The sequence below is a fragment of the Silene latifolia genome, chromosome 6 (genome assembly GCF_048544455.1).
Source record: "Silene latifolia isolate original U9 population chromosome 6, ASM4854445v1, whole genome shotgun sequence".
NCBI classification, from domain to species: Eukaryota; Viridiplantae; Streptophyta; class Magnoliopsida; order Caryophyllales; family Caryophyllaceae; genus Silene; species Silene latifolia.
In genome coordinates, this window is record NC_133531.1 from 60447453 (window position 1) to 60471923 (window position 24471).

The window sequence follows — 24471 nt, forward strand, 5'->3', positions numbered from 1 at the left end:
GGTCTTGTGCAGCTCTCATTTTCTGGCGAATAATATGCACTTGTTCCACCATCTCCCGTATCATCTGAGGTCCCAAAACCATTGAGTCAGTCACATCATCCAAACACATAGGACTTATGCATTTCCTCCCATACAAAGACTCAAACGGTGCCATCCCGATACTAGCATGATAGCTGTTATTATATGAAAACTCTATCAAGTCCAATCTCTCCTCCCAAGATCCACCAAATTCTAGTACACAAGCCCTTAACATATCTTCTAAAGTCTAGATAGTTCGTTCAGTTTGCCTATTTGTAGCTCGATGAAAAGCAGTATTCATCTTCAATTTAGTACCCATAGCACTCTGTAACTCTTGCCAAAATCACGAAATAAATCTCGAGTCTCTATCAGATATAATATCCTTAGGCACCCCATGTAGTTTCACCACATTCATGCAATAAGCCTTGGCTAACTCTGCTTTGCTCCAAATATCCTTCATTGGTATAAAGTGAGCAAACTTAGTAAGAAGTTTACTATTACCTATATCATGTTATTCCCCTTCTGAGTACGAGGCAAACCAACAATAAAGTCCTTGGAAATGCTTTCCCACTTCCACTCTGGCACATCTAAGGATTGCACCTTACCTTGCGGTCTTTTATGCTCCCCTTTTGACTCGTTGACAGGTCAAGCATCAAGCTATGAACTCTGCCACCTCTTTCTTCATACCCGGCTACCAGAAGGTTTTCTTAAGGTCTTTACATAGCCTATCTCCTCTCGATGCACAAAATAAGGAGTATTATATGCCTGAGTCAAAATATTCCGTTTTAGCTCTTCATCATCTGGTACACACCATCTGCCTTTGAACCTTAAGCTTCCATCTACATGAATTTGGAACCTTGATGGTTCCCCTTTCTCAACACTAGCATGCCAACTAGCCAGTCTGGAATCAACACCCTGCTTGTCACGAATCTCCGCATACAGTTCTGGTTCAATTGTCAGATCACTTACCACATCCCCCTTTCTGATCATGGAAATACCAATCTTTTCAACTTCATCTCGTAGCTTGACTTGTGACATAGCCATACATAAAGTATGTACTGATTTCCTGCTTAATGCATCCACTACCACATGCTTTACCCTCATGATACATAATCTCCATGTCGTAGTCACCAATCAGCTCAATCCACCACCTCTCTCTCATGTTAAGTTCTTTCTGTGTATAAATGTATTTCAAGCTCTTATGGTTAGAAAATAACTTGAAGGTAGCGCCATACAATTAGTTTCTCTACGGCTTTAATGCAAAAACCACAGCTCCCAATTCTAGATCATGAGTTGGATAGTTTTCTTCATAAGGCTTCAGTTGTGGCAAGGCATACGCGATAACTTTACCATTCTGCATCAGTATACACCTCAAAATTTTCACTTCCTTCAGAGAAAGTTAAAATAGGCGTCGTAGTCAGACGATCTTTCAGTTTCAGGAATGTTGTTGCAGAAGCCTCATCCCAAGAAGTAAACTTGTTTTCTTTCCTCATTAAAGCAGTCAACGGTTTAATTATCTTTGAAAAATATTTCACAAACCTCCTATAGTAACCATCTAGACCCAGAAAGCTTCTCACTTCCGCAACATTCTTTGGTGCTTCCCATATAGACACGGCTTCAATCTTACTAGGATCAACAAAAACCCCTTCTTTGGATACAACATGCCCCAAAAAGGCAACCTTCTCTAACCAGAATTCACACTTTCTCAACTTAGCATATAGCTGATTATCCCTTAGAGTTTGCAGTACAACTCTCAGGTGCTCCGCATGCTCTTCCTTGTTTTTAGAGTATACCAAAGTGTCATCAATAAAGATAATGACGAATTGGTCAAGATAGGACTAAATACCCGGTTTATAAGGTCAATAAACACTGCCAGTGCATTAACCTAAAAGGCATGACCACAAACTCGTAGTGTCCATATCGACTCAACTTTCTGAAAAATGTGACTTGTTGCTAGATTCTTTCAACACTATAATGGCTAACATTCCAACACCAACAATAGATGGGAGACCACCTCGTGGCAGAGGTAGAGGCCGTGGCCTCATGGGGAAAGGAAGTGGTCAAGGTGTCCTTGATGAAGAGCCATTTTCAAATTCGGAGGATTCCATGGCCGAGGCATTTCAAGAAGAGCACAACAAGGATTTAAAGATAGAAATTCCTGATGTTTATGGTATCTTAAAACCCGAGAATTTGTTAGATTGGTTTAGGACCATAGAAAGAGTCTTTAAGTTTAAAGATTATTCGGATGACAAAGCTTTTAAAGTTGCAATCTTGAAACTCAAAGGCTATGCCCCCCTTTGGTATGAGAACTTACAAAAATCAAAGGAGGAGGGATGGGAAAGAACCTATTAAATCTTGGTTAAAATTGAAAAAGAAGCTTAATGAGAAGTTTATACCTAAAGACTACACACAAGACATGTTCATTAGGCTCACCCAACTTAAACAAGACCATCAACCAATTGAGTCCTATATTAGGGATTTTGAGCAACTTACTTTGCAATGTGAGCTTAATGAGAAACCCGAACAAAAGATTTATAGATTTGGTGACAAAGGTAAAGCACCCGAAACCTCACAAAGAAAAACCATACCCCTCAATAAATGTTACCAATGCCAAAGTTATGGTCATTTTGCTAAAGAATGTCCAACCAAGAGAGCCCTTAGTAGCTTTGAAGTGGTTCATTGGAGTGATGATGAGATCCTTGTGTGTGATGAGGATAAGGAAGGCTCGGGTCAAGAGGAGACTGATTTGGTGATGCCGGATGCAGGCCTTAGCTTGGTTACTTGGAGAGTGATGCATACCCAACCCCAACCCTTGGAAATGGAACAAAGACAACAAATCTTTAGGTCTAGGTTCACCATTAAGGAAAGGGTTTGCAATCTTATCATTGATGGAGGGAGTTGCACCAATGTAGCCTCTAGTACTCTTGTTAAGAAGCTATCCTTGCCTACACAAGACCAACCTAATCCTTATAAATTGAGGTGGCTCAACAAAGGGGCTGAGTTAGGGTGGATAAGCAATGCCTAGTGTCCTTCTCCATTGGCAAGAACTATTCGAATGAAGCTCTTTGTGATGTCCTCCCCATGGACGCTTGCCGCCTCCTTCTTGGCAGGCCATGGGAGTTTGATAGGGACTCGGTTCACCATGGGAAAGACAACACCTATACCTTTAAATTTGGTACAAGAAAGATCATCTTAGCCCATGTTCCACCAGCCCTTAAATCCACCACACCACCGTCCATGACTGAGCCATCAAGAGAGGTGTTATTGATCAATGAGGTCGAGATGCTACAAGAGTTGAAGGGTGAAGAGGATATCTATGTTCTTATTACAAAAGATGTGTTTAGAGGGCATGAATTATCCCTTCCTAATGAGGTCCAAGAGCTTCTTAAGTCCTATAGGGATGTGTTCCCAAATAAGCTTCCAAGTGGCTTTCCTCCCCTTAGAGGCATTGAGCATCAAATTGACTTTATTCCGGGTGCCACCTTGCCTAACAAGGCTGCCTATAGGAGTGATCCTAAGGCTACTCAAGAACTTCAACAACAAATTGGGGAGCTTATGAACAAAGGCTTCGTGAGAGAGTCCCTTAGCCCTTGTGCGATTCCGGCTCTTTTAGTGCACAAAAAGGATGGATCTTGGAGGATGTGTACAGATAGTAGAGCCATCAACAACATTACCATCAAGTATAATTCCCTATACCTAGGTTTGATGACATCTTCGATGAGCTTAGTGGAGCTCAATTATTTTCAAATATTGATCTAAGGCAAGGCTACCACCAAGTGAGAATCAAGGAAGGTGACATTAAGGGCAATATCCAGTCACTGTTAGTGATAAATTGGATGATGATCAGCTGACCGCTTTGTTAGCTGTTCTTAAGAAAAACAGGAAAGCAATGGGTTATTCATTGGATGACATTAAGGGCATCAATCCTGATATTTGAATGCACAAAATTGAGCTAGAGGAAGATCACAAGCCTTGCAGACAGGGTCAGCGCAGACTGAACCAGAAGATGCAGGATGTTGTGATGGCTGAGGTAATGAAGCTACTTGATGCATTTATTATCTACTATGTTGGTCATTCTAAGTAGGTGAGTCCAGTTCAGGTGGTTCCTAAGAAAGGAGGGACTACTGTGGTCAAGAATGATAAAAATTAATTGATACCTACTAGAGTAGTAACTAGTTGGCGGATGTGCATAGATTACAGACAGCTAAATGCCGCCACAAAGAAGGATCACTTTCCCCTTCCTTTCATTGATCAGATGGTAGAAAGGTTAGCTTTTCATAAGTTTTTCTGTTATTTAGATGGATACTAAGGGTTCTTTCAGATCCCTATTCATCCAGATGATCAGGAAAAGACTACTTTTACTTGTCCTCAGGGTGTTTTTGCTTATCGCAGGATGCCATTTGGTTTGTGTATTGCCCATGCTGCCACCTTTCAAAGGTGCATGATGGGGATATTTTCTGAGTAAATAGAGTCTATTATGGAGGTCTTTATGGACGATTTTAGTGTCTATGGAAGTGATTTTGCTAATTGTCTGTCTAACCTTGATAAAGTGTTGCAGCGCTACATTGAGGTTAACCTTGTGCTTAACTGGGAGAAGTGCCACTTTATGGTCAACGAGGGAGTTGTCTTAGGGCACTTGGTTTCTGATAGGGGCATTGAGGTTGATAAAGCAAAGGTGAAAGTGATTCAGCAATTACCTCCTCCTGTTAATGTTAAAAGAGTGAGGAGTTTCCTTGGTCATGCCGGCTTTTATCGCCGGTTCATTAAGGATTTTTCAAAAATTGCTAAACCACTTACACAGTTGTTGCTTAAGGATGACCCCTTTGTATTTACTAACGAGTGTCTTTCTGCTTTTAATAGGTTAAAGCAGGCCTTGATTTCAGCACCGATTATTCAGCCTCCTAACTGGGATCTGCCATTCGAGATCATGTGCGATGCTAGCGATTATGCACTATGAGCGGTGTTAGGCCAGCGGAAAGACAAGGCTTTAATTGCAATCTATTATGCGAGCAGAACCCTGGATGAGGCTCAAGTGAAGTACACCACTACTGAGAAGGAGCTGTTAGTTGTGGTTTATGCGCTGGAGAAATTTCGTTCTTATTAAATAGGGTCAGAAGTTACTGTTTTTACTGACCATGCAGCGCTGAGACACCTTCTTGCTAAGAAGGAAGCTAAACCACGATTGCTGAGATGGATACTTCTTCTCCAGGAATTTGATCTGCAGATCAAAGATAAGAAGGGTGCAGAGAATATAGTAGCAGATCATCTGTCGCGATTATCGCAGCAGGAGGGAGAGGATTCTTTACCAATTGATGATTCTTTTCCCGATGATTCCTTATTTCCTATTTTGTCTAACACTAACCAAGATCCATGGTATGCAGATTTGGCTAACTACATTGTCAGTGGCGAGCTGCCACCCGACCTTTCTTATCAGCAAAAGAAGCGTTTTCTTTATAATTTTAAGCAGTACTTCTGGGATGATCCTTATTTATTTAAGGAGTGTGCAAACGGTCTCTACAGACAGTGTATTCCGCAGTGGGAGACCAAGGCAATCTTAGAAGGATGTCATTCGTCTTCTTACGGTGGTCACCACGGTCCGTCGCGTACCGTGGCTAAGGTACTTCAATCTGATTTTTACTGGCCCACTTTATTTGTCGATGCTAAATTGTTTGTTTCAGCTTGTGATGTGATACGTCTGTCGTGTACCTATCAAAAATAAACTAACTAAACTAACTATATAGCTAGGGAAGTCAGGTCGATCTCCTCAGAGAGGCAAGATATCTGTAGAAGTCCGTCTATTTGGTCACAAATGGGGGGGGGGGGGTTGTTTGAATTGTTTTCTAAACTAAAAGGTGTAAGGGAAGAGAAGTAAAGACAAGAGCAGTAAGGGCAGAGAAATAAGATTAAACTATCAGATAGAGAAGGGACATGTCAGGATTTCGGTTCACTATGGTAGTCCACTGACTCAACTGTAAACAGCTTAGACAGATTAATGCGAGACGGATATAGAAAGGTCCTTTCGGTCCACTTTCTATCCTAAAATACCACTAACTTAACTTTCTTTCTCCTCAGGGTAGTCTACTGTTCATAACAGGCCTATTTAGTCCAATATTTCGATCCAGGATTAATTTTAGCCAGATTAAAAGGGTGACTCAGAAGCGTGCACTCAACTAAGTCGGTAAAATATAATTAAATTGCTATGGTGACAGAGTCTCACAATTAACACATCTAAACTATTTACTACATCGTCACATTCCTACCGCAGATTCCCTAATCCCAACATGAAGGAAGTTTAGCTACTCATATTGCTATTTAAACTATCAAAACTAACAGCAGATAGATAACCAGCAATAAACATAATGAAACTATAATCAAATTGCATAAAAGTAAATTAGGGCAAAGGAATAAACGAAGTAAAACAAAGGATTAAAGCAAAGAAACGATTGATTATTATTAAGAGAAGAAGAAAAGATTACAATCGTACGAATCCGGCGTAAAGAACTCAAAATCCAAGCGAAATGATCCGAGAAACAAAGTTACAGAGAAAGGGAAAATGTAACGCAGTCTTCTACTGTGAAAGCTAAGAATAATAGATAAAAGTTTGATATATAATGACGTAGTAACGTAAAGCTTAAATAGAAATAACTAAGCCCAACAAATAAAACACACTCACGGGCTAATTAACGCCCACGCCCCAAGAAACCACTCGATCGAGTGGAATAAAACCACTCGATCGAACAGAACTCAGCATAATCTACTCGATCGAGTAGAATAGTTACTCGATCGAGTAACCTCTCTTTCAGCACTTCTGGATCGAGTAGAAAACTACTCGATCGACCAACTGGAACCATAAAAACCACTCGATCGAGTGGTAAAACTACTCGATCGAGTCTTTTGTCTTCAAATCAGCTCAATTCCACGCCGACTGCCTCGTAATCCGTGCCTTCACGCATTCCAATGCAGTATCTCACTCTGGAAAATCCCGTCTCCTCTAAATGAATGCAAAAAGGACGAAAAATGGTACGATTCCACTACTTTCGCGTTCATTTCTACAAAATGGACAAAACGAACCAAAGTAGCCAATTCGGGGCAAAATACTATATAAACAGTATAAAAATGCATGGAAATACGTGCTGAAATAGGCTAAAAAGACTATACAATAGGCACGTATCAAATCTCCCCAAACCGAACCTTTACTCGTCCTCGAGTAAGCTAAAATGCAACTAATGGAACGGAAATGAAAACTTAGAGCTAGCTTAACTTGTCTACTTGAACCATTTTAATGCAACAAAAACTAACAGTTATAGCTAAGCAGTCAATACGCAAACGAGTTATAAGCTGTTTAGAAATATAGCCAACCTATCGACCTTGCAAGACCAACAAAATCGGACTCTCACGTGGTCACTCCTCTCTCATGAAGCAAAGGGTGAATGTTATATGTAAAAGAGAGAAGGAAAGACAGTCACTCACCTAACTGCGACCTACATAGCATGCATGCAACAAAAATGAAATACAATTCAAGTACTAATGCACACACTCCAACCAATAATGTCCGTCACAGCCAAGGGCTTAAAAATAATATGGGAATAGTGAGGTTCAGGTGAGAAAAGGTAAACAAGTTACACTACTAGAAAAACTGAAACAGGCGACCGAAATTTGGCGACTGAAAGAAGTAGTCGCCAAATTGGCGACTGATTTTCAAATTGGCGACTGAAATCAGTCGCCAATCTGGCGACTGACTTTTTTAAAAAGGGAATCAAACGTGGCGACCGAAATTTTAAATTCGGCGACTGATTTATGGGTAGTCGCCAATTTGGCGACTGAAATTCAGTCGCCAAAATGAATTTCAGTCGCCAAATTTTTTTATACAAACCAGCGCTCATCTCTCCTACTTTACTCCTTACGAAACAAAAAAAAAAGGACGAGCGACGAAACAGCGGCGGCGACACCAACGAACAACACCACACAACCACCTTCCACCGCCATTTCCACCGCCACATCCACCCTCTTTAATTAGGTTAGTTTTTTTTGTTTAATTTCAGTTTAATTTGTTAGATTAATTTGTAGTTAGTTTGATTAATTTGTGGTTAGTTGGTTAGATTTAGTTGTAGTTAGTATGTTAGATTAATTTGTAGTTAGATTTAGTTTAATTTGTAGTTAGATTTAGTTTAATTTGTGTTTGAATGAAAAGGGAACGATTAAGGGGTTTTTGTCTCGGTTTAGGGTTATGGGTGAGGGTGGTTCGGTGGGTGGCGGTTCGGCTGTGGGTGGGCCGTGGTGGGCGTGGGTGGGGTAGGTCGTGGGGTGGTGTTTGGTGTTGGTAGCTAAGTGAAACCGTCTCATTATCATTAGTATTAAGCTAAGTGGAACCATCTTAATTAATAATATTATTATTATTACTAAGTTAAGTGAAACCGTCGTATTATTATTAATATTAAGCTAAGTGAAACCGTCTTTTGCATTAATGGAATTAGCTAAGTGGAACCATCTTTTGGATTAAGAGAAATTAGCTATTAGCTAAGTGGAACCTTCTTTAAGACTTGATTTTGATAAATTTAGTTTGATAATTCATGTTATTGATGAATTGAGGTTGAATAACCTTGTTTTTTTTGTTTTTCTTTTCTCTTTTCGGGGGTTGTCACCTTGTTTGCTAGGCACCACCGTACGCGGTAGCTGTTGCTTCTTGTTTTCTTTTCATTTTTGCTTTTACTTGATTAGGTAACCTCCTCTTACCAGTTACCTTTTAAATTTACTAATTTTAGTTCAAATTATGCTACGGACTTTAGGATAGAAACCTTTATTATGTGGTTGAATTGTGCTATTGATTGACTTAATTAATTTAGTACTTGATTGTGTTGTTGTTTTATTTGATGTTGACTTAGTACCCGTTCAAGAATTACTTATTAGGAGTAATTCTTGAATAGTCCCCATTTTGGGATTTGTCTTTATACGTTTCAAGTCATTTAGGTAGTAAACACGTACTTGTGATTTATTAATGAGGAATGAGTTTGGTGGCGATCCCTTTAATGTTCTCCGAATACATGTATATGTGGAGTAATTAGTTATTCTACATAGATGTGTATTTGGAGAATCAAGGGAATTTTGCCGAATTTTTCCTCATTAATAAATTACAAGTGTGTTTGCTAGTGACTTGAAACATACATTGACGGGTTTAGGTTGGAGTGATAAGGACCCCATTCGAAGATGGATTACTTATTGACAATATTTATATATTGTTTTCATATGTTTATTGTATAATGTGGAGTATAATGTTTAAATTTTGTATGTAATATTATTGTTATTTTTTAAAAATGTTTAAATTATTGTGGGGTCTTCTTTAGATTAAAATGAAGAGATTGGAACGTTCATGAATGTATGAAGGAAGATTAGACCATTCCAATAAGAAAAGACGTCTTACCGCTAGATTTATAAAGGGTGTTAGCGAGTTTATTGAATTTGCTAAACAACAAGATGAATATGACTTGGTAGACAAAAAACTTAGGTGTCCTTGTGCCAAATGCAAAAACCTGAAATACCAGCTTGACATTGTAGTAGAAGAACATCTCATTATAAACGGGTTTAAGCCAAATTATTACAATTGGATTTCACATGGAGAAGCATATTCTCCAATTCATGAACAAACTCACACCCAACAAATACAAAATGATGAGAACCCATATAGAGAGATGGTTGTTGATGCTATGGATTCCACTATTTTTAATAGTGATGACCATACAACCATTTCTGAAGAACAACCGCCACACCCACAAGCAAAAGCCTTTCTTGACATGTTAAAAGCCTCAGAAAAACCCTTGTATGAAGAAGCAAAATGACATTGTTACAAGCCGCTTCTAGGCTAGTTACCTTGAAATGTGAGTTTAATATGCCATTTGTTGCTGTTGATGGCATTGCCTCGTTCCTTGAGGAATCTTTCCCCGATGATAATATCATGACCCGAAGTTTCTATACTACCAAAAAAGTAGTTAAAGGTCTTCAGTTACCGCATGAAAAGATTGATGCATGTCCTGAAGGATGTATGCTATTTTGGAAAGATGATGCTTTGCTTGACAAATGTAAAGATTGTTGGGCGGATAGATATGAGACAAGTGAAGGAGATACAGTTTTGGTGTTGAAAAAAGGCAACGGTAGTAAGAGGGCCAAAAAGAGTAAGAAACCAATAGCATGTAACCAATTGTTTTACTTTCCTCTCGCACCAAGACTTCAAAGAATCTATGCCACCAAAAACATTGCCGAACAAATGAGATGGCACAAAGAAAACCCACGTGCTCCAGGGAAGATGAGTCATCCTAGTGATGGGGAAGAATGGAAACGATTTGATCAGATGTATCCTGATTTTGCAAAGGAACCCCGCAATGTACGACTTGGCTTGTGTACGGATGGATTTGATCCTTTTGGTAATTTTGGGAGGAAGTATTCTTGTTGGCCCGTTATGGTCACACCATATAACTTACCACCTTGGTTATGTATGAAAAGACCATTTATCTTCTTGTCACTTATTGTTCCCGGACCAAAAAGCCCGAAATGTAATTTGGATGTTTATTTACAACCATTGGTGGAGGAGTTGAAATATTTGTGGGAAGTTGGGGTGGAAACTTATGATGTGTCTAAAAAACAAAATTTTCAACTTAAAGCTTCCCTTTTGTGGACAATAAATGATTTTCCCGCCTATGGTATGCTATCTGGGTGGTCTACACAAGGATAAAAAGCATGTCCTTGTTGCATGGAGGAAAGTAAAGCATTTTGGCTTCTCAATAGCAAGAAAATAAGCTGGTTTGATTGTCATAGATGCTTCTTACGAGAGGGAAATCCACATAGGAGGAACAAGAAAGCTTTCACAAAAGGTAAAGAGGTGCTTGATGCCCCTCCGAAACGAGTGCCTGGGGATGAGATATGGAAGACGGTATGTGATTTACCATCCCCTATTGATGGTACCGAGGAAGAATTTAAAGAATTGAAAAAGCAGAAAAACGGTTGGTTTAAAAGAAGCATTCTTTGGGACCTTCCTTATTGGATGACAATGTTGATAAGACATAATTTGGATGTAATGCACATAGAAAAGAATTTCTTTGAGCAACTAATTGACATGATCATGGATGTAGAAGGTGAAAAATGTGATAGCATTGCTTCTAGAAAAGATTTGCAGAAATTTTGTCATCGTCCCAAATTACACATTCGCGGCGACGGGTCTAAGCCAACATCCATTTTCACTCTCGACAAAGCTAAGAGAAAGGTATTGTGTGAGTGGTTACAAAATTTGAAGTTTCCTAATGGGTATGCATCATATTTTAGTCGATGTGTTGATCTTAAGAAGCTGAAGTTGCAAGGCTTGAAAAGTCATGATTGTCATGTATTCATGGAGCGATTATTACCCGTTGCTTTGAAACACCTCGTGCCGACAAACGTTTGGAATGCAGTTGTTGAGATTAGTCAATTCTTCCGAGATTTATGTGCCTCTTCAATATGTGTTGATGACATGATTCGTCTGGAAGAGCAAATACCACAGATATTATGTAAGCTTGAAATGATCTTTCCTCCTGCATTTTTTAACTCCATGGAGCATCTACCGGTTCATTTGACATATGAAGCCAAAGTTGGGGGACCCGTCCAATATAGGTGGATGTATCCATTTGAAAGGTAATTAAGATAATCTAGCTACTTTTAAATTAAAATTAATAATAATAACTAATCTATTTATTATATGTTAACTTTATTATTAATAAAACTCATCATTAACTTTTATAGGTTTCTTAATCATTTGAAGAAAAAAATTGGTAATAAAGCTAGGGTGGAAGGTTCTATATGCAATGCTTATTTAACGGAAGAGATTGCAAACTTTTGTTCTCTTTACTTTGAAAAACATATAGAAACCAAAGCAAAAAACTTGAATGTTGAGAAACCGGATGAAATAGACAGAAGTTTACCCGAATTTTTTCAAACTCAAGATGATGAAGGGTGTTCATCAAAGGGGCAAACAAGATATTTGGATGATAAGGAGTATAATCGTGCCCACCTTTACGTGCTATCTAATTGTGACCTCTTGGAGTTATACGAAACATAGTTTGTTAATGATTTCATTCAGAGGAATCCTAATATAAGTAAGGATGATGTTTGGGACAAACATGAGGACCAATTTCCATCATGGTTTCAGAAACATGTAATTGAGTTGAATATTCAAGATGATTTGATAAGAAGTTTGGCTTTTGGTCCTTCAAAAATGGTAAGAACGTGGAATCGATACTTGGTTAATGGGTTTAATTTTCAAACATTCAACCACGGTAAAGGTAAGGCTAGGTGCAATTGGGGGGTTACTATTTCTTCTCTTGATAACAACGAATACTATGGTATAGTTGAAGATATCTTTGAAATTAGTTATAATGGACGTGACCGAGCTTATAAAACTGTCTTATTCAAGGTTGACTGGAAGGATAATTCTGTGGCTAGAATGAGAGTACATGAACAATACAAGCTTGTAGAAGTGAATTGTACTAGAACATACTCTAAGTATGATCCATTTATACTTGCACATCAGGCTCATCAAGTGTATTTTGCTACTTATCCAAGCACAACAAATGATAGAAATCAAAATGCATGGTGTGCAATCTTTAAGACAAAGTCACGGTCACAAGCTGATACAACTTTTTTCCAAGAAGAAAACGTTTCAAATGAAACACTTTTGTCTCCACCCAATGAAATCAACTATGAGCATGAGAATAAAGATGGTGAAGACATGGAAGAGGAAGAATATTATGATGTGGAAGAGAGACTGCCGGGGGAGGATGAGGCGGAGGAGGAGGAGAGAAGGGAAGAAGAGGAGGAGAGGAGGGGGGGAGAGGAGGAGAAGGGAGGAGGAGAAAAGGACGATGAAGGACGAGGGGTTTGGAGATGAAGATGATTATGATGATGATGATGATGACGATGATGAGGATGAGGATGAGGAGGAGGACGACGACGATGATGAGTATGATTAAATTGGTATAATTTTGTATTCCTCAAGAGTAAATAATTAAAATTTAGAAGTCCGTATAATTTTCATTTATCATTATTTGTGTTAATTTTTATTTGTATTACTGCAGATGGCTGGAGCAGGTCGAGGTAGGAAGCGTGGAGGCTTCTCAGGTTCTAGTTCTGGACAGAGTACGCGTGCGGAGGAGGAGGAGTTTGTGCGTGAGGATCCGATGCAGACAGACGGTGACGGTGACGGTGAGGAGACTGACGCTACCGACGAGCCATCACGGGTGCCGATACGGTACACTTCGGATCATCGGATGATTCTTGAGCCGACGGGATTATGGTAAGTCTTATTCTTTATTAGTCTACTATTATTATTATTATTATTATTATTATTATTATTATTATTATTATTATTATTATTATTATTATTATTATTATTATTATTATTATTATTATTATTATTTTTGTAAAATAATAATTGTTTCTAATTTTACATGTTCAAAATAAATGCAGGTTTATGGACGATTGCGTGGTACGAGGTGTCACGAAAAGCACGAAGACTAATTTCGTGGGTCCAATTCCTACATCGTGGACACAAGCTTCTAATGCACAAAAAGAGGCATGGTTCAATAACTTTCGGGTATATATTTTCCGTAGTTCTTTGTTTTAGAAACCAAATAATTAATTTTGATAAATTTTTTAAGAACCAAGGTTAGACTTTTATTTTATACTGATATGAAATTTTGTCGCCTTTTTTTTTTTGTAGCTATCATTTGCTTGGTCACCGTCTCAAGAACAGAATGTCCGTAACAGGTACAATGACGTCGGTACTCGACGATATCGGGACGTGACGGAAGACGATCGCGCGCCGAAGGAGCCAGAGCACATGAAAGGTATTTAATTAACTTGTTTTGTTATTTGTATTAATTAGCATATACTCTCTTATATTATAAATAATATCAGTAACTTATTAGTTATGATTTCATATGTGTAATTGTAGGTGAGAAGTATGAAGGCTTAATAAAGCATACCAAAAGTGAAGCTTTTCAGAAGAAGTCAAAGCAAGCATCCCTCAACAAAAAAGAAGGAAAGGAAGATGCCGTGAACGAGCCTACTCATTACGGGGGATCACGATTGTTCTGGGATCGTGTATTGGGTGTAAGTTTGTCTATTATTTCACACTTTTTTTGGTTTTCAATGCAACATGCTTATTTTATGTTAGATTTTTTGTTGATTTTCTAACATGTATGTTTTTTTTTTCATTTCAGAAAGGAAAGAAGAAGTCAAAGCCGATTGCGACGGTGACATCGAACCTGTTTCTCGGACACGCATTCCGGGTTGACCACAAAGGGGTTAGAAGTTGGACTAAGCCAAAAGACAAGCAATTATATGTAAGTTTTCCCTAACACTTAATTTTTGTTAATTTATTCTCTTTTAAAATGTCGTATATAAGGTGGTTACCATATTAACTTACAACCATTTGTTTAATATTGTAGGATGCATTTGAACAAGAAAAAGCCGCCAATCCAGAAAAACCGGATAATGACATATGGTATGAGTTGGTGAATGGCTTCAAGAAAGGGCACGTGCATGGTACCGGAAGTTCAACACCGGCTTTCTATGAGAAAACGCGTAGAAGATCGACTTCAACAATTCCCAGCACCACGTATCAACCGGGAATTATTAGTCAACTTCAAGCTCAAGTAAGAGAGCGTGATGAACGTGATGCCAAACGTGATGAAGAATTCCGCCAAATGAAGGAAAGAATGGCAATGTTTGAGAATTGGTGGAAAGGTTGTAACCCCGGACCTGGACCCAACTACGATCCAAATGATCCGCATGGTCCAAGAGGTGGGAGTGGAGCCGGTGTTGGCTTCCAAGTAAGATGATTTTAGCATGTAAGCTTGTAAAACTTGAACTTTAGACTTGAACTTTAGAATAGCTTAGCTTGTAAAACTTTCATTTTCAATATATGAAATGAAGTTTGAGAAAATGGGTGGTGTTGGGTTGTAATGTATGGTGTTGTGTGTGTTGAAATTTGGGATGTATGGCGTTGTGGAACATCGATTTGTATGCAGGTTGTAAATATTTGGCTAGCAATGAAAACAAAAAAAACCACCAAAACATACAGTGGCTTTGGCGACTGAAAAAGGGATTTGGCGACTGAAATTCAGTCGCCAAATTGGCGACTGATTTAGGGTAGTCGCCAACATGGCGACTGAATTTCAGTCGCCAAATCCCAAATTCAGTCGCCAAATTTGCTCAGTGATATTGGCTACGTCACCCAAATTTGGCGACTAAAAACAAATTTAGCGACTGAAATTCAGTCGCCAATTTGGCGACTACCTCTAATCAGTCGCCAATTTGGCGACTACCATTTCAGTCGCTATTTTTGTCATTTGGCGACCGACATTAGTCGCCAAAATTAGAAAAGGCGACTAAAGTGTGCGACTGACGTTTGGCGACTGAAATCAGTCGCCAAATTGATTTTAGCGACTGATTTCAGTCGCCAAAATCGGTCGCCTGTTTTAATTCTTTTTGTAGTGTTATGGAAATGTGGAGGTAAAAGCGTCAAGCTAGTTCCTATCAGGACCATAATAAACCATCCGAATCTCAACTGACTGAAAAAATAAGTACAAGTGCCCTTCATTTGGCACACAGCTCACTAAACTCAAACACAATCTCCTCAAAAATATGGAATAAGAATGGAGGAGTCAGACGGTCACAAAATTCCCTTTTTTAATACCGTCTAAATGAACCAAATCAAACAAATCAAATCTCTTTTTTTCAACTTTTTTTTTCTTTTCCTTTTCTATTTCACGTTTTCAGCTTCTTTTTTTTTCATTTTTTTTTCCTTTCACGTTTTCTTCCTTTTTTTCTTTTTCAATCTTTTTTTTTCTTTCTTTTCCTTTCCTCGTTCCATTATTTTCACCAACTCCATACAAAAGATACGGGCCAAACTACGACCAGAAAATCATACCACAAAAGACATACTAACTAGCTTGACTAGGCAGGCTCAGTTTGGGATGTAGCTAATGGGTCAAAAGGGTTAGTTTTGGCTAAAGTGGAGCTAAATGGGTGAAAAATATAAGAAAAGGGGAAAATTTTCAAGCACCTCCCTGCATGTGACACCAACCACAAACCCGAATATGTGCATTTGACAAGAAATTGAATGTCATAAAAGTGCAAAAATGATAAACATGCTATGCAAGGAGTACTACTCTCAATTCCTAATGAATCGGTCATGAATGTCACCAGTTATGGGCTCTAAAACTCATAATTTATTGAGTAATTTGCCAATTTACAGGTCAAGTCTAAACAGTCAGCTATATTTGAACAGAAACTCTAGACTATGCATATGACAAAGCTAATAACTATCAAAAGAAGTGCAAGGCTCAAGTAAAATGACAAGTTATAGTGCAGTATCATCACGGAAATCTACCGTTCCGACTCAACCTATATACAAAAATAAACGTGAATATTTTTGGATTTTTGAAATTTTCTAATTTTTTTGGTTTTTTTGAATTTTTTCAATGAAATAAACAACAATGCAAGCTGAAATAAATAAACGTGAATGCAAAACAAATGCAAATGCAGACTCAAAAGGATGCAATACCCTCCCCAAACCAAAACGGACAATGCCCTCGTTGTCCTCCAGCATACACCAGCAGATATATACAGGGGAACGGGAATATACAACCAATAAAGAATAAAAACAATAAAATAAAATAAAAAGGAGACAAAAATAAAAGAGTAAGAGATACATACAAAACGCGAACTTCCCCAAACCAACCAGAAAACTGGGGAAGTGAGTAGACCAGTAGCTACTCATCAGCCTCCTCGTCGCCGTCGTCCACCACCGTGAACTCCGGATCCTCCTCCTCCTCTGCTCAGCTCGAGCTCTCTCTGCAGCCACCGCTGGGTCCTCGTCCTCGTCCTCCTCCTTAGACTCCGGATACCCCCCAGCTGGGTACCGGTAAAAGGAAAGGTGTGGCGAACCCTCTGGAATCGGACGGTGTCGCCTCAAATGGTACTCGTACAGAGGGTGCAAGGCAAGAGCTATGTCCCTCTCCATACGAGCCTGTCGCTCTGCAATGGCAATCAACAAACCGTCACGGTGCCCTTGGTCCATGACCGCGGACGCCACAAAGGGTAGAGGTGGCACGAAAGTATCCGGTAGAATCGGCAGTGCCTGTGTCTGGTCGGTGGGTGGTGCAGGAGTAGGAGTGGGAGTAGGGGTCGGGATGGGAGTAGCCGTGGAAGGCTGGGTACTCCCTGAAGGTGTGGACCCCTCTCCAGTCTCATGTCTACGCCGCTTCTTGGCGGCGGGTACAGTAGGAGGTGGTTGGAGTGGAAGGTGGTAGTCCGGTAGAGGTGGTAGTCGGTCGCCCCTAGCCACATTAGGCAAGGGGTCTAGACGGGGGAGAGTGTCACAAGGTAGGTCCACAGACAAGGAACCGTCTATCTTCAATGTCTGGTAGTCTGGGGTCAGCCAATGCTGAGAAAGCATGGCATCCAGACTCATTAACCTCTCTCCCTCGAGGTAGTGCAAGTCACGAGGCCAAACGGGGTAAAGGGAACGGGCAAGAATGGTGGCTATGCCACCGCAGGCAATAGATCCCGTCACTTTCAACCCCTGGGCCTGAAAGTACTGGGCGGTCAAATAGGCAATGTTGAGGGTAAAAGGACCCTCACAGTCGATGTTCAGGTAACCGCCCAGGATGGAGAGCTCGGTGTTGGTGATGTTGTTCGGCTCCTTTCGGCCGAAAATGGTGCTCCCCATCAATCTAAGAAAGCAACGGGCAGGGGGAAGGTGGACCTGTGCGAGCTTTCGCTCGGCAAAGGTGGTCTGGGCCAAGGTCCGCCAAAGCTGACGAATGACCCTCCTAGGGGCGGCAGTCTCGCCCGTAGAAGAGAGGCCAAGTCTCCTACCAAACTCCTCCAAAGTCATCGGAAAGGTCCGGTTGAACAACCGGAATGACACAGAAGAACTAGAAGGGACAGCATCGTGTGCCCCGGAGGCGAAGGTGAAGGAGCTGAGGAACTCAAGACTCAGCTCCAGGAAGGTACGGCCACTCATAGTAATGAGTCCGGCCATCCCCGTGCCCCGTAGAAGCTCACAAACTGACTCGTAGATACCGAGTCTCTCAAGTGCCGATTTATCTAAAAACCGGGAAGGTATAAACTCACAGCCTAGGATGTTATAAAACTTCGTACGATGCATGGCGTTAACGAAGATTACCTGCGGGTAGTTTGGGTGAGAGTCGAGGGAACTATCCCCTCGGACAGTGACAGTGCCAGAAGTAGAAGGCGCAGCTGAAGTAGAAGGAGCGACAGAAGTAGAGGTAGCAGGGGCTGGTGTAACACGAGCACGTCCACGACCTCGGCCCGGCCTCTAGAACTCGAAGTAGAAGCCCGTCCAGTGACGGTGCGAGGAACTAGGGCCGCTCTAAAGGCAGCTACAACAGCAGGTGAGTCCGCCACAGGTGTGAAAACAGCGGCTGGAGTAGAAGCTGTGTGACACGGCTATCGCAACCCTATCAAAGATAAAACCTAACGGTCTCAACTAAAATGTAGCAGAGGCAGTCGAGTATCGAATCCACAGGGAGGTAATGTAATTATCAGCTGTCTAATTCTAGTCCTAAAGTAACAATTGGGGGGTTTTGTTTGAATTGGTTTCTAAACTACGAGAATTAAAGAAAAGAGAAATAAAGTAAGAGCAATAAGGGCAGGAAAATCGGTTTAAACTATCAAGAAGAGAGGGACATGTCGGGATTTCGGTTCACTGCGGTAGTCCAGTGACTCAGCTGTAAATGATTCAGACGAACTAATGTGAGACGGATGTTGAAAGGTCCTTTCGGTCCACTTTCTATCCTAAATTACCATTAACTTAACTTTCATCCTCATTAGGGTAGTCTACTGTTTATAGCAGGCCTATTTAGTCCAATCTTTCGATCCAGGATTAATTTTAGCCAGATTAAAGGGTGACATAGAAGCGTGCACTCAACTAAGTCGAATAAATACAATTAAATTGCTATAGTGACAGAGTCTCGTAATTAATTCATCTAATTCATTCACTGCATCGTCACAATTCTACCGCAGATCCCCTAATCCCAACATGGAAGGGGCTTAGCTACTCATATCGCTAATTAAACTAACAGCAATTAAATTCCCAGCAGTAAACATTGTAAAATAAACAATAAATTGCAATAAGGAAAATTAGGGCAGAAACTAATTGTAACGAAAATGAAGAATTAAAGCAACAAAAGATCAATTATTATTAAAGGAAGAGAAAGGAATTACAATCCAAGCGATTCCGGCGTAAAGAACACAAAATCCGAGTAAAAGCAATCCCGAAATAAAGTTACAGTAGAGAGGAATAAAGCAACGTAACAAGTTTTGCAGTAGGAAGTTTGATAGATGAAAAGATAGATAAAAGATGGATAAAAGATGTTCTTAACCTAGTTAACATAGGTTTAAATAGAAAAGCAAACAAAGTTTAGCGAGATAATTAACACACGGGCTGATTAAGCCCATTAACCATCGAAACCACTCGATCGAGTGGATTAAAACCACTCGATCGATCAACTCTTCAGCAAAATCCACTCGATCGACCAACTAGTTACTCGATCGAGTGAATGGTCTTCCTGCAACTTAAGGATCGAGTAGTAAACTACTCGATCGACCATCTTGGGGTGTAGAAACCACTCGATCGAGTGGAAAAACTGCTCGATCGAGTGCTTCATCTTCAATTCAGCTCAAGTCCGCCACCAAATGCCTCGTAATGCGTGCCGCGACGCCTTCAAATGCAGTATCTCATTCTGGAACAATCCCGTCTCCTCTAAATGCATGCAAAAAGGACGAAAAAGAGTACGATTCCACTACTTTTGCGTTCATTTCTACAAAATGGACAAAACGAACCAAAGTAGCCAATTCGGGGCAAAATACCATAAAAGTAGTATGAAAATGCATAGAAATACGTGCTGAAATAGGCTAAAAAGACTATACATTAGGCACGTATCAAATCTCCCCAAACCGAACCTTTACTCGCCCTCGAGTAAACTCAAAACTAAGCTAATGGAATGGAAAAATAACTCAGAGCTAGCTTAACTTGTCTACTTGAACCAATTTAATGCAACAAAAATTAACAGTTAAAGCTAAGCAGTCAATACGCAAACGAGTTATAAGCTGTTCAGACATATAGCTGACCTATCGACCTTGCAAGACCAACAAAATCGGACTCTCTCCTGGTCACTCTTCTCTCATGAAGCAAAGGGTGAATGTTATATGTAAAAGAGAGAAGAAAAGACAGTCACTCACCTAACTGCGACCTACATAGCATGCATGCAACAAAAATGAAAGACAATTCAAGTACTAATGCACACACTCCAACCAATAATGTCCGTCACAGCCGAGGGCTTACAAATAGTTTGGGAATAGTGAGGTTCAGGTGAGAAAAGGCAAAACATGTTATGGAAATGTGGAGGTAAAAGCGTCAAGCTAATTCCTAACAGGAGCATAAAGAAACCATCCTAATCTCAACTGACTAAAAGACTAAGTAAAAGTGCCCTTCATTTGGCACAAAACTCACTAAACTCAAACACAATCTCCTCAAAAAATATGGGATAAAACGGAGGAGTCAGACGGTCACAAAATTCCCTTTTTTAAACACCGTCTGAAATAGCTAACTGAAACAACAACTTTTTTCAAACTTTTCTTTCTTTTTCTTCTTCTGATTCACGTTTTCTTCTTTTTCATTTTTTTTTTCTCTTTTTTTTTCTTCTTCACTTTCACGTTTTCTTCTTTTTTTTTTTTTTTTCTTTTTTTCAATTCTTTTTCTTTTTCATACTCCCTTCCTTTATTCTCCAACAACTCCATACAAAAGAGATACGGCCAAACTGCAGATGAAAACTCATACCACAAAAGAACATACTAACTAGCTTGACTAGGCAGGCTTAGTTTGGGATGTAGCTAATGGGTCAAAAAGGCAAGTTTTGGCTAATGTGGAGCTAAATGGGTGAAAAATATAAGGAAAGGGAAAATTGCAAGCACCTCCCTGCATGTGACACCAACCACAAACCCAAATATGTGCATTTGACTCGAAATTGAATGTCATAAATGTGCAAAAAAGACGAACATGCTATGCAAGGAGTACTACTCAAAATTCCTAATGAACTGGTCATGAATGTCACCAGTTATGGCTCTAAAGACTCAGAATTTTTAAGTAGTTTGCCAATTTATAGGTCAAGTCTAAACAGTCAGCTTATATTTGAACAGAAATTCGTAGATTATGCGTATGACAAAGCTAAAAACTATCAACAGAAGTGCAAGGCTCAAGTAAATTGACAAGTTATAGTGCATTGGCATCATGGAAATCTACCGTTCCGACTCAACCTATATGCAAAACTAAACGTGAAATTGTTTTGATTTTTTTTTGGAATTTTTCAAATTTTTTTGAATTATTGATTTTTAATGAAAATAAACAACAATGCAAGCTGAAAAATAAACGTGAATGCAGAAACAAATGCAAATGCAGACTCAAAAGGATGCAATACCCTCCCCAAACCAAAACGGACAACGCCCTCGTTGTCCTCCAGCATACACCAGCAGATATATACAGGGGAACGGGAATATACAACCAACAAAATAAAAACAATGAAATAAAGGAGACAAAATAAAAGAGTAAAAGATACATACAAAAGACGAACTTCCCCAAACCAGCCAGAAAACTGGGGAAGTGAGTAGACCAGTAGCTACTCGTCGTCGTCGTCGTCACTGCTCTCACGACCAACCTCCGCCCTGTACTCCGGGTCCTCCTCCTCCTCTCTCCTCCTCCGCTCCTCAGTGCGAGCTCTCTCCACTGCCACCTCTGGGTCCTCGTCCTCCTCCTCCTCCTCTGACGCCGGATACCCCTCAGCTGGGTACCTGAAGAAGGAAGGGTGTGGCCAACCCTCCGGGATCGGTCTATGTCGCCGCAAGTGGTACTCGTACAGAGGGTGTAAGGTCAAAGCTAAGTCCCTCTCCATACGAGCCTGACGCTCTGCAATCTCATGCAACAAACCATAAACGGCACCCCCTTGGTCCAGGACCGCGGGCGCCACAAAAGGAGGAGGTAGTCTAAAAGTAGTCGGTAAGACCGGCTCAGTCTGGTCAGTGGGAGGTGGAGTAGTAGTAGGAGTGGTAGTAGTAGTAGCGGGAGTAGGGGTCGGATCGGGAATAGCCGTGGAAGGCTGGGTACTCCCGGAAGGTGTGGACCCCTCTTCAGTCTCAAGTCGCCGCTTCTTGGCGGCGGGTGCAGCAGGAGCAGGAGTAGGTCTGGGTGGAAGGTGAAGGAGAGGTAGTTGTGGCAGACGGTGGCCCTTTGCGATAGTAGGCAAGGGCTCAAGACGGGGGAGAGTCTGACAGGGTAAGTCAACAGACAAGGAGCCGTCTATCTTCTAAGTCTGGTAGTCTAGGGTGAGCCAATGCTGAGAGAGCATGGCGTCCAGACTCAGTAGCCTCTCTCCAGCGAGGTACTGCAAGTCACGAGGCCAAACGGGGAAAAGGCGACGGGCAAGAATGGTGGCTATGCCACCGCAGGCAATGGTCCCCGCCTCCTTCTTCCCCTGGCTCAGAAGGTACTGGGCGGTCAAGTAGGCTATGTTGAGGGTGAAGGGACCCTCGCAGTCGACGTTCAGGTAACCGCCCAGGATGGAGAGCTCGTTGTTGGTAATGTTGTTCGGCTCCTTTCGGCCGAAGATAGTGCTCCCCATCAGTCTAAGGAAAACACGGACAGGGGGTAGGTGGACCTGATGGAGCTTTCGCTCCCTAAAAGTGGTCTGGGCTAGACACCGCCAAAGCTGACGGTAGACCATCCTCGGGGCAGAAGTCAAGCCCGTAGAGGAAAGGTCAAGTAACCTACCAAACTCCGCTAATGGCATCGGAAAATTCCGGTTAAACAACCGGAAGGAGACTGAAAGGTTGTCGGGGTCAGTCTTGTGCGCATCAGGGGAGAAGGTGAAAGAGCTGAGAAACTCGAGACTCGGCTCTAAAAAGATACGGCCTCTCATAGTGATGAGGCCAGGCATCCCCGTGGCCCGTAGTAAGTCACAAACCGACTCGTAAATGCCGAGTCTCGTAAGCGCCGATTCCTCTAGGAATCGGGAAGGTACATGCACACACTTAAGCAGGTTATAAAACTTCGTACGGTGTAAAGCGTTGACGAATAATACCTGCGGATAATCTGGGTGAGGGTCGAGGGAGGTGTCCCCGCGGACCGTAAAAGTGCCAGAAGTAGAAGCAGAAGCAGAAGCAGCAGTTGTAGAAGTGCTAGGAGCGGAAGTAGAGGTAACAGGAGTTGGCGTAGCTCGAGACTGTCTACGACCCCGGCCTCTGGAACTCAAGGCAGAAGCCCGTAAAGTGACGGTGTGAGGAACTGTGGCTGCTCAAGGCAGACATTGCGATCGCTTTGGCGAGTCCGCCACGGTGTAAAAACAGGGGGTGGTGCGAGAGGTAGTGGCTACCGTGGTCACCATCGAAGAGGAACTAGCAAAGCGGTGCTATGTGGTAGTGACCGTAGAGGAAGAGGTAGCCTGAATCGGGCTAGCGGTGAGCTAGTGGAGTAAAAACCGTCCCCGCACTGAAACAAGGAAAAGCGGAGCTATAGTGGTGACTAAGGCGGTGGTAGTGGCAACAAAGAGGGCCACCGACTCACTCAAGGACGGCAATTTGGAGGACGAACTAGTAGATGGTAAAGAACTAGAATCCATCCTGCAACAGAGGGTAAGGGGTATGATAAGAAAATAGCTGCTAACCGTGGCTAAAACAGCACGTAAAACCAGCATGTGACAGCTTATGACCCCCTACCAGTCGAAAAACTCAACTTTACAGCAAATAAATCCCAACAAGCCTCAGAAATTTCGAATTACAAAATGTACGCAGCAGTAGGGGACGGGATAGCAGTTAACAACAGTAGCTAGCAAGCAATGACTGAGGTTAATTAAAGCATGAAGGCATATGAACCCGTCTGACACTCGAAAGTTTTCGACTGAGGAGCCCTAATCGCGAAATTTCGCACAAAACTCAAATTAAACAAGCTAAGCATTGACATGGGTGTGATAACAGTCTAAAACAGCAGCGAGTTAGCGATAATGAAGCTAATTTAGACGAATCACAGCAGCAATAGTTAAACTGACAGTCGAAAATTTCGACTGTTCTAACCCATCTCACAAAAAACATGAAAAATTCGAATTAACATGTAGCAAACAGTGAGGAAGGGGAATTATGATCATCAAGCAAGCTAATTAAGGGCAATAAACTCAATTAAAGTCGAAAAATCGACCAACAATGGATATTCAAACCCTAATTCGATTTTTACCTCATAGAATTCCAAATAATCGAAATCAAAATACAAAGAAGGTAAAAGAATTGCTTACTTGATGAGAATGATCCTACAAGTGCAATTAATCTTCAAATAAACAAGCAACAATAGCGATTTTTCAG

At 41.0% G+C, this 24471-nt stretch overlaps 2 protein-coding genes across 2 annotated transcripts; both read right to left on the reverse strand.

Moving 5' to 3' along the window:
• Positions 1-361: 361 nt before the first annotated feature.
• On the reverse strand, positions 362-1122 carry LOC141588134 (uncharacterized). Its single transcript, XM_074409587.1, has 2 exons — positions 706-1122; positions 362-472 (listed from the first exon to the last, which is right to left on the reverse strand). Exons 1-2 carry the CDS (start codon positions 1120-1122, stop codon positions 362-364), a joined length of 528 nt encoding a protein of 175 aa, XP_074265688.1.
• Positions 1123-1364: 242 nt separating this feature from the next.
• LOC141588135 (putative mitochondrial protein AtMg00860) lies at positions 1365-3257 on the reverse strand. The gene is made up of 2 exons (XM_074409588.1): positions 3183-3257; positions 1365-1793 (listed from the first exon to the last, which is right to left on the reverse strand). Exons 1-2 carry the CDS (start codon positions 3255-3257, stop codon positions 1365-1367), a joined length of 504 nt encoding a protein of 167 aa, XP_074265689.1.
• Positions 3258-24471: the final 21214 nt, after the last annotated feature.

Bases quoted from the DNA above. Each gene is read 5' to 3' on its own strand.
- LOC141588134 (XM_074409587.1), bottom strand. From the start codon at position 1,122: ATGAGGGTAAAGCATGTGGTAGTGGATGCATTAAGCAGGAAATCAGTA. The intron at 473-705 runs GTATGAAGAAAG...ATACCAATGAAG, and splicing joins GAAAACCTTCTGGTAGCCGG to GATATTTGGAGCAAAGCAGA.
- LOC141588135 (XM_074409588.1), bottom strand. From the start codon at position 3,257: ATGGACGGTGGTGTGGTGGATTTAAGGGCTGGTGGAACATGGGCTAAG. The intron at 1,794-3,182 runs GTATAGGTGTTG...TCTAAAAACAAG, and splicing joins TTCTTGTACCAAATTTAAAG to GAAGAGCATGCGGAGCACCT.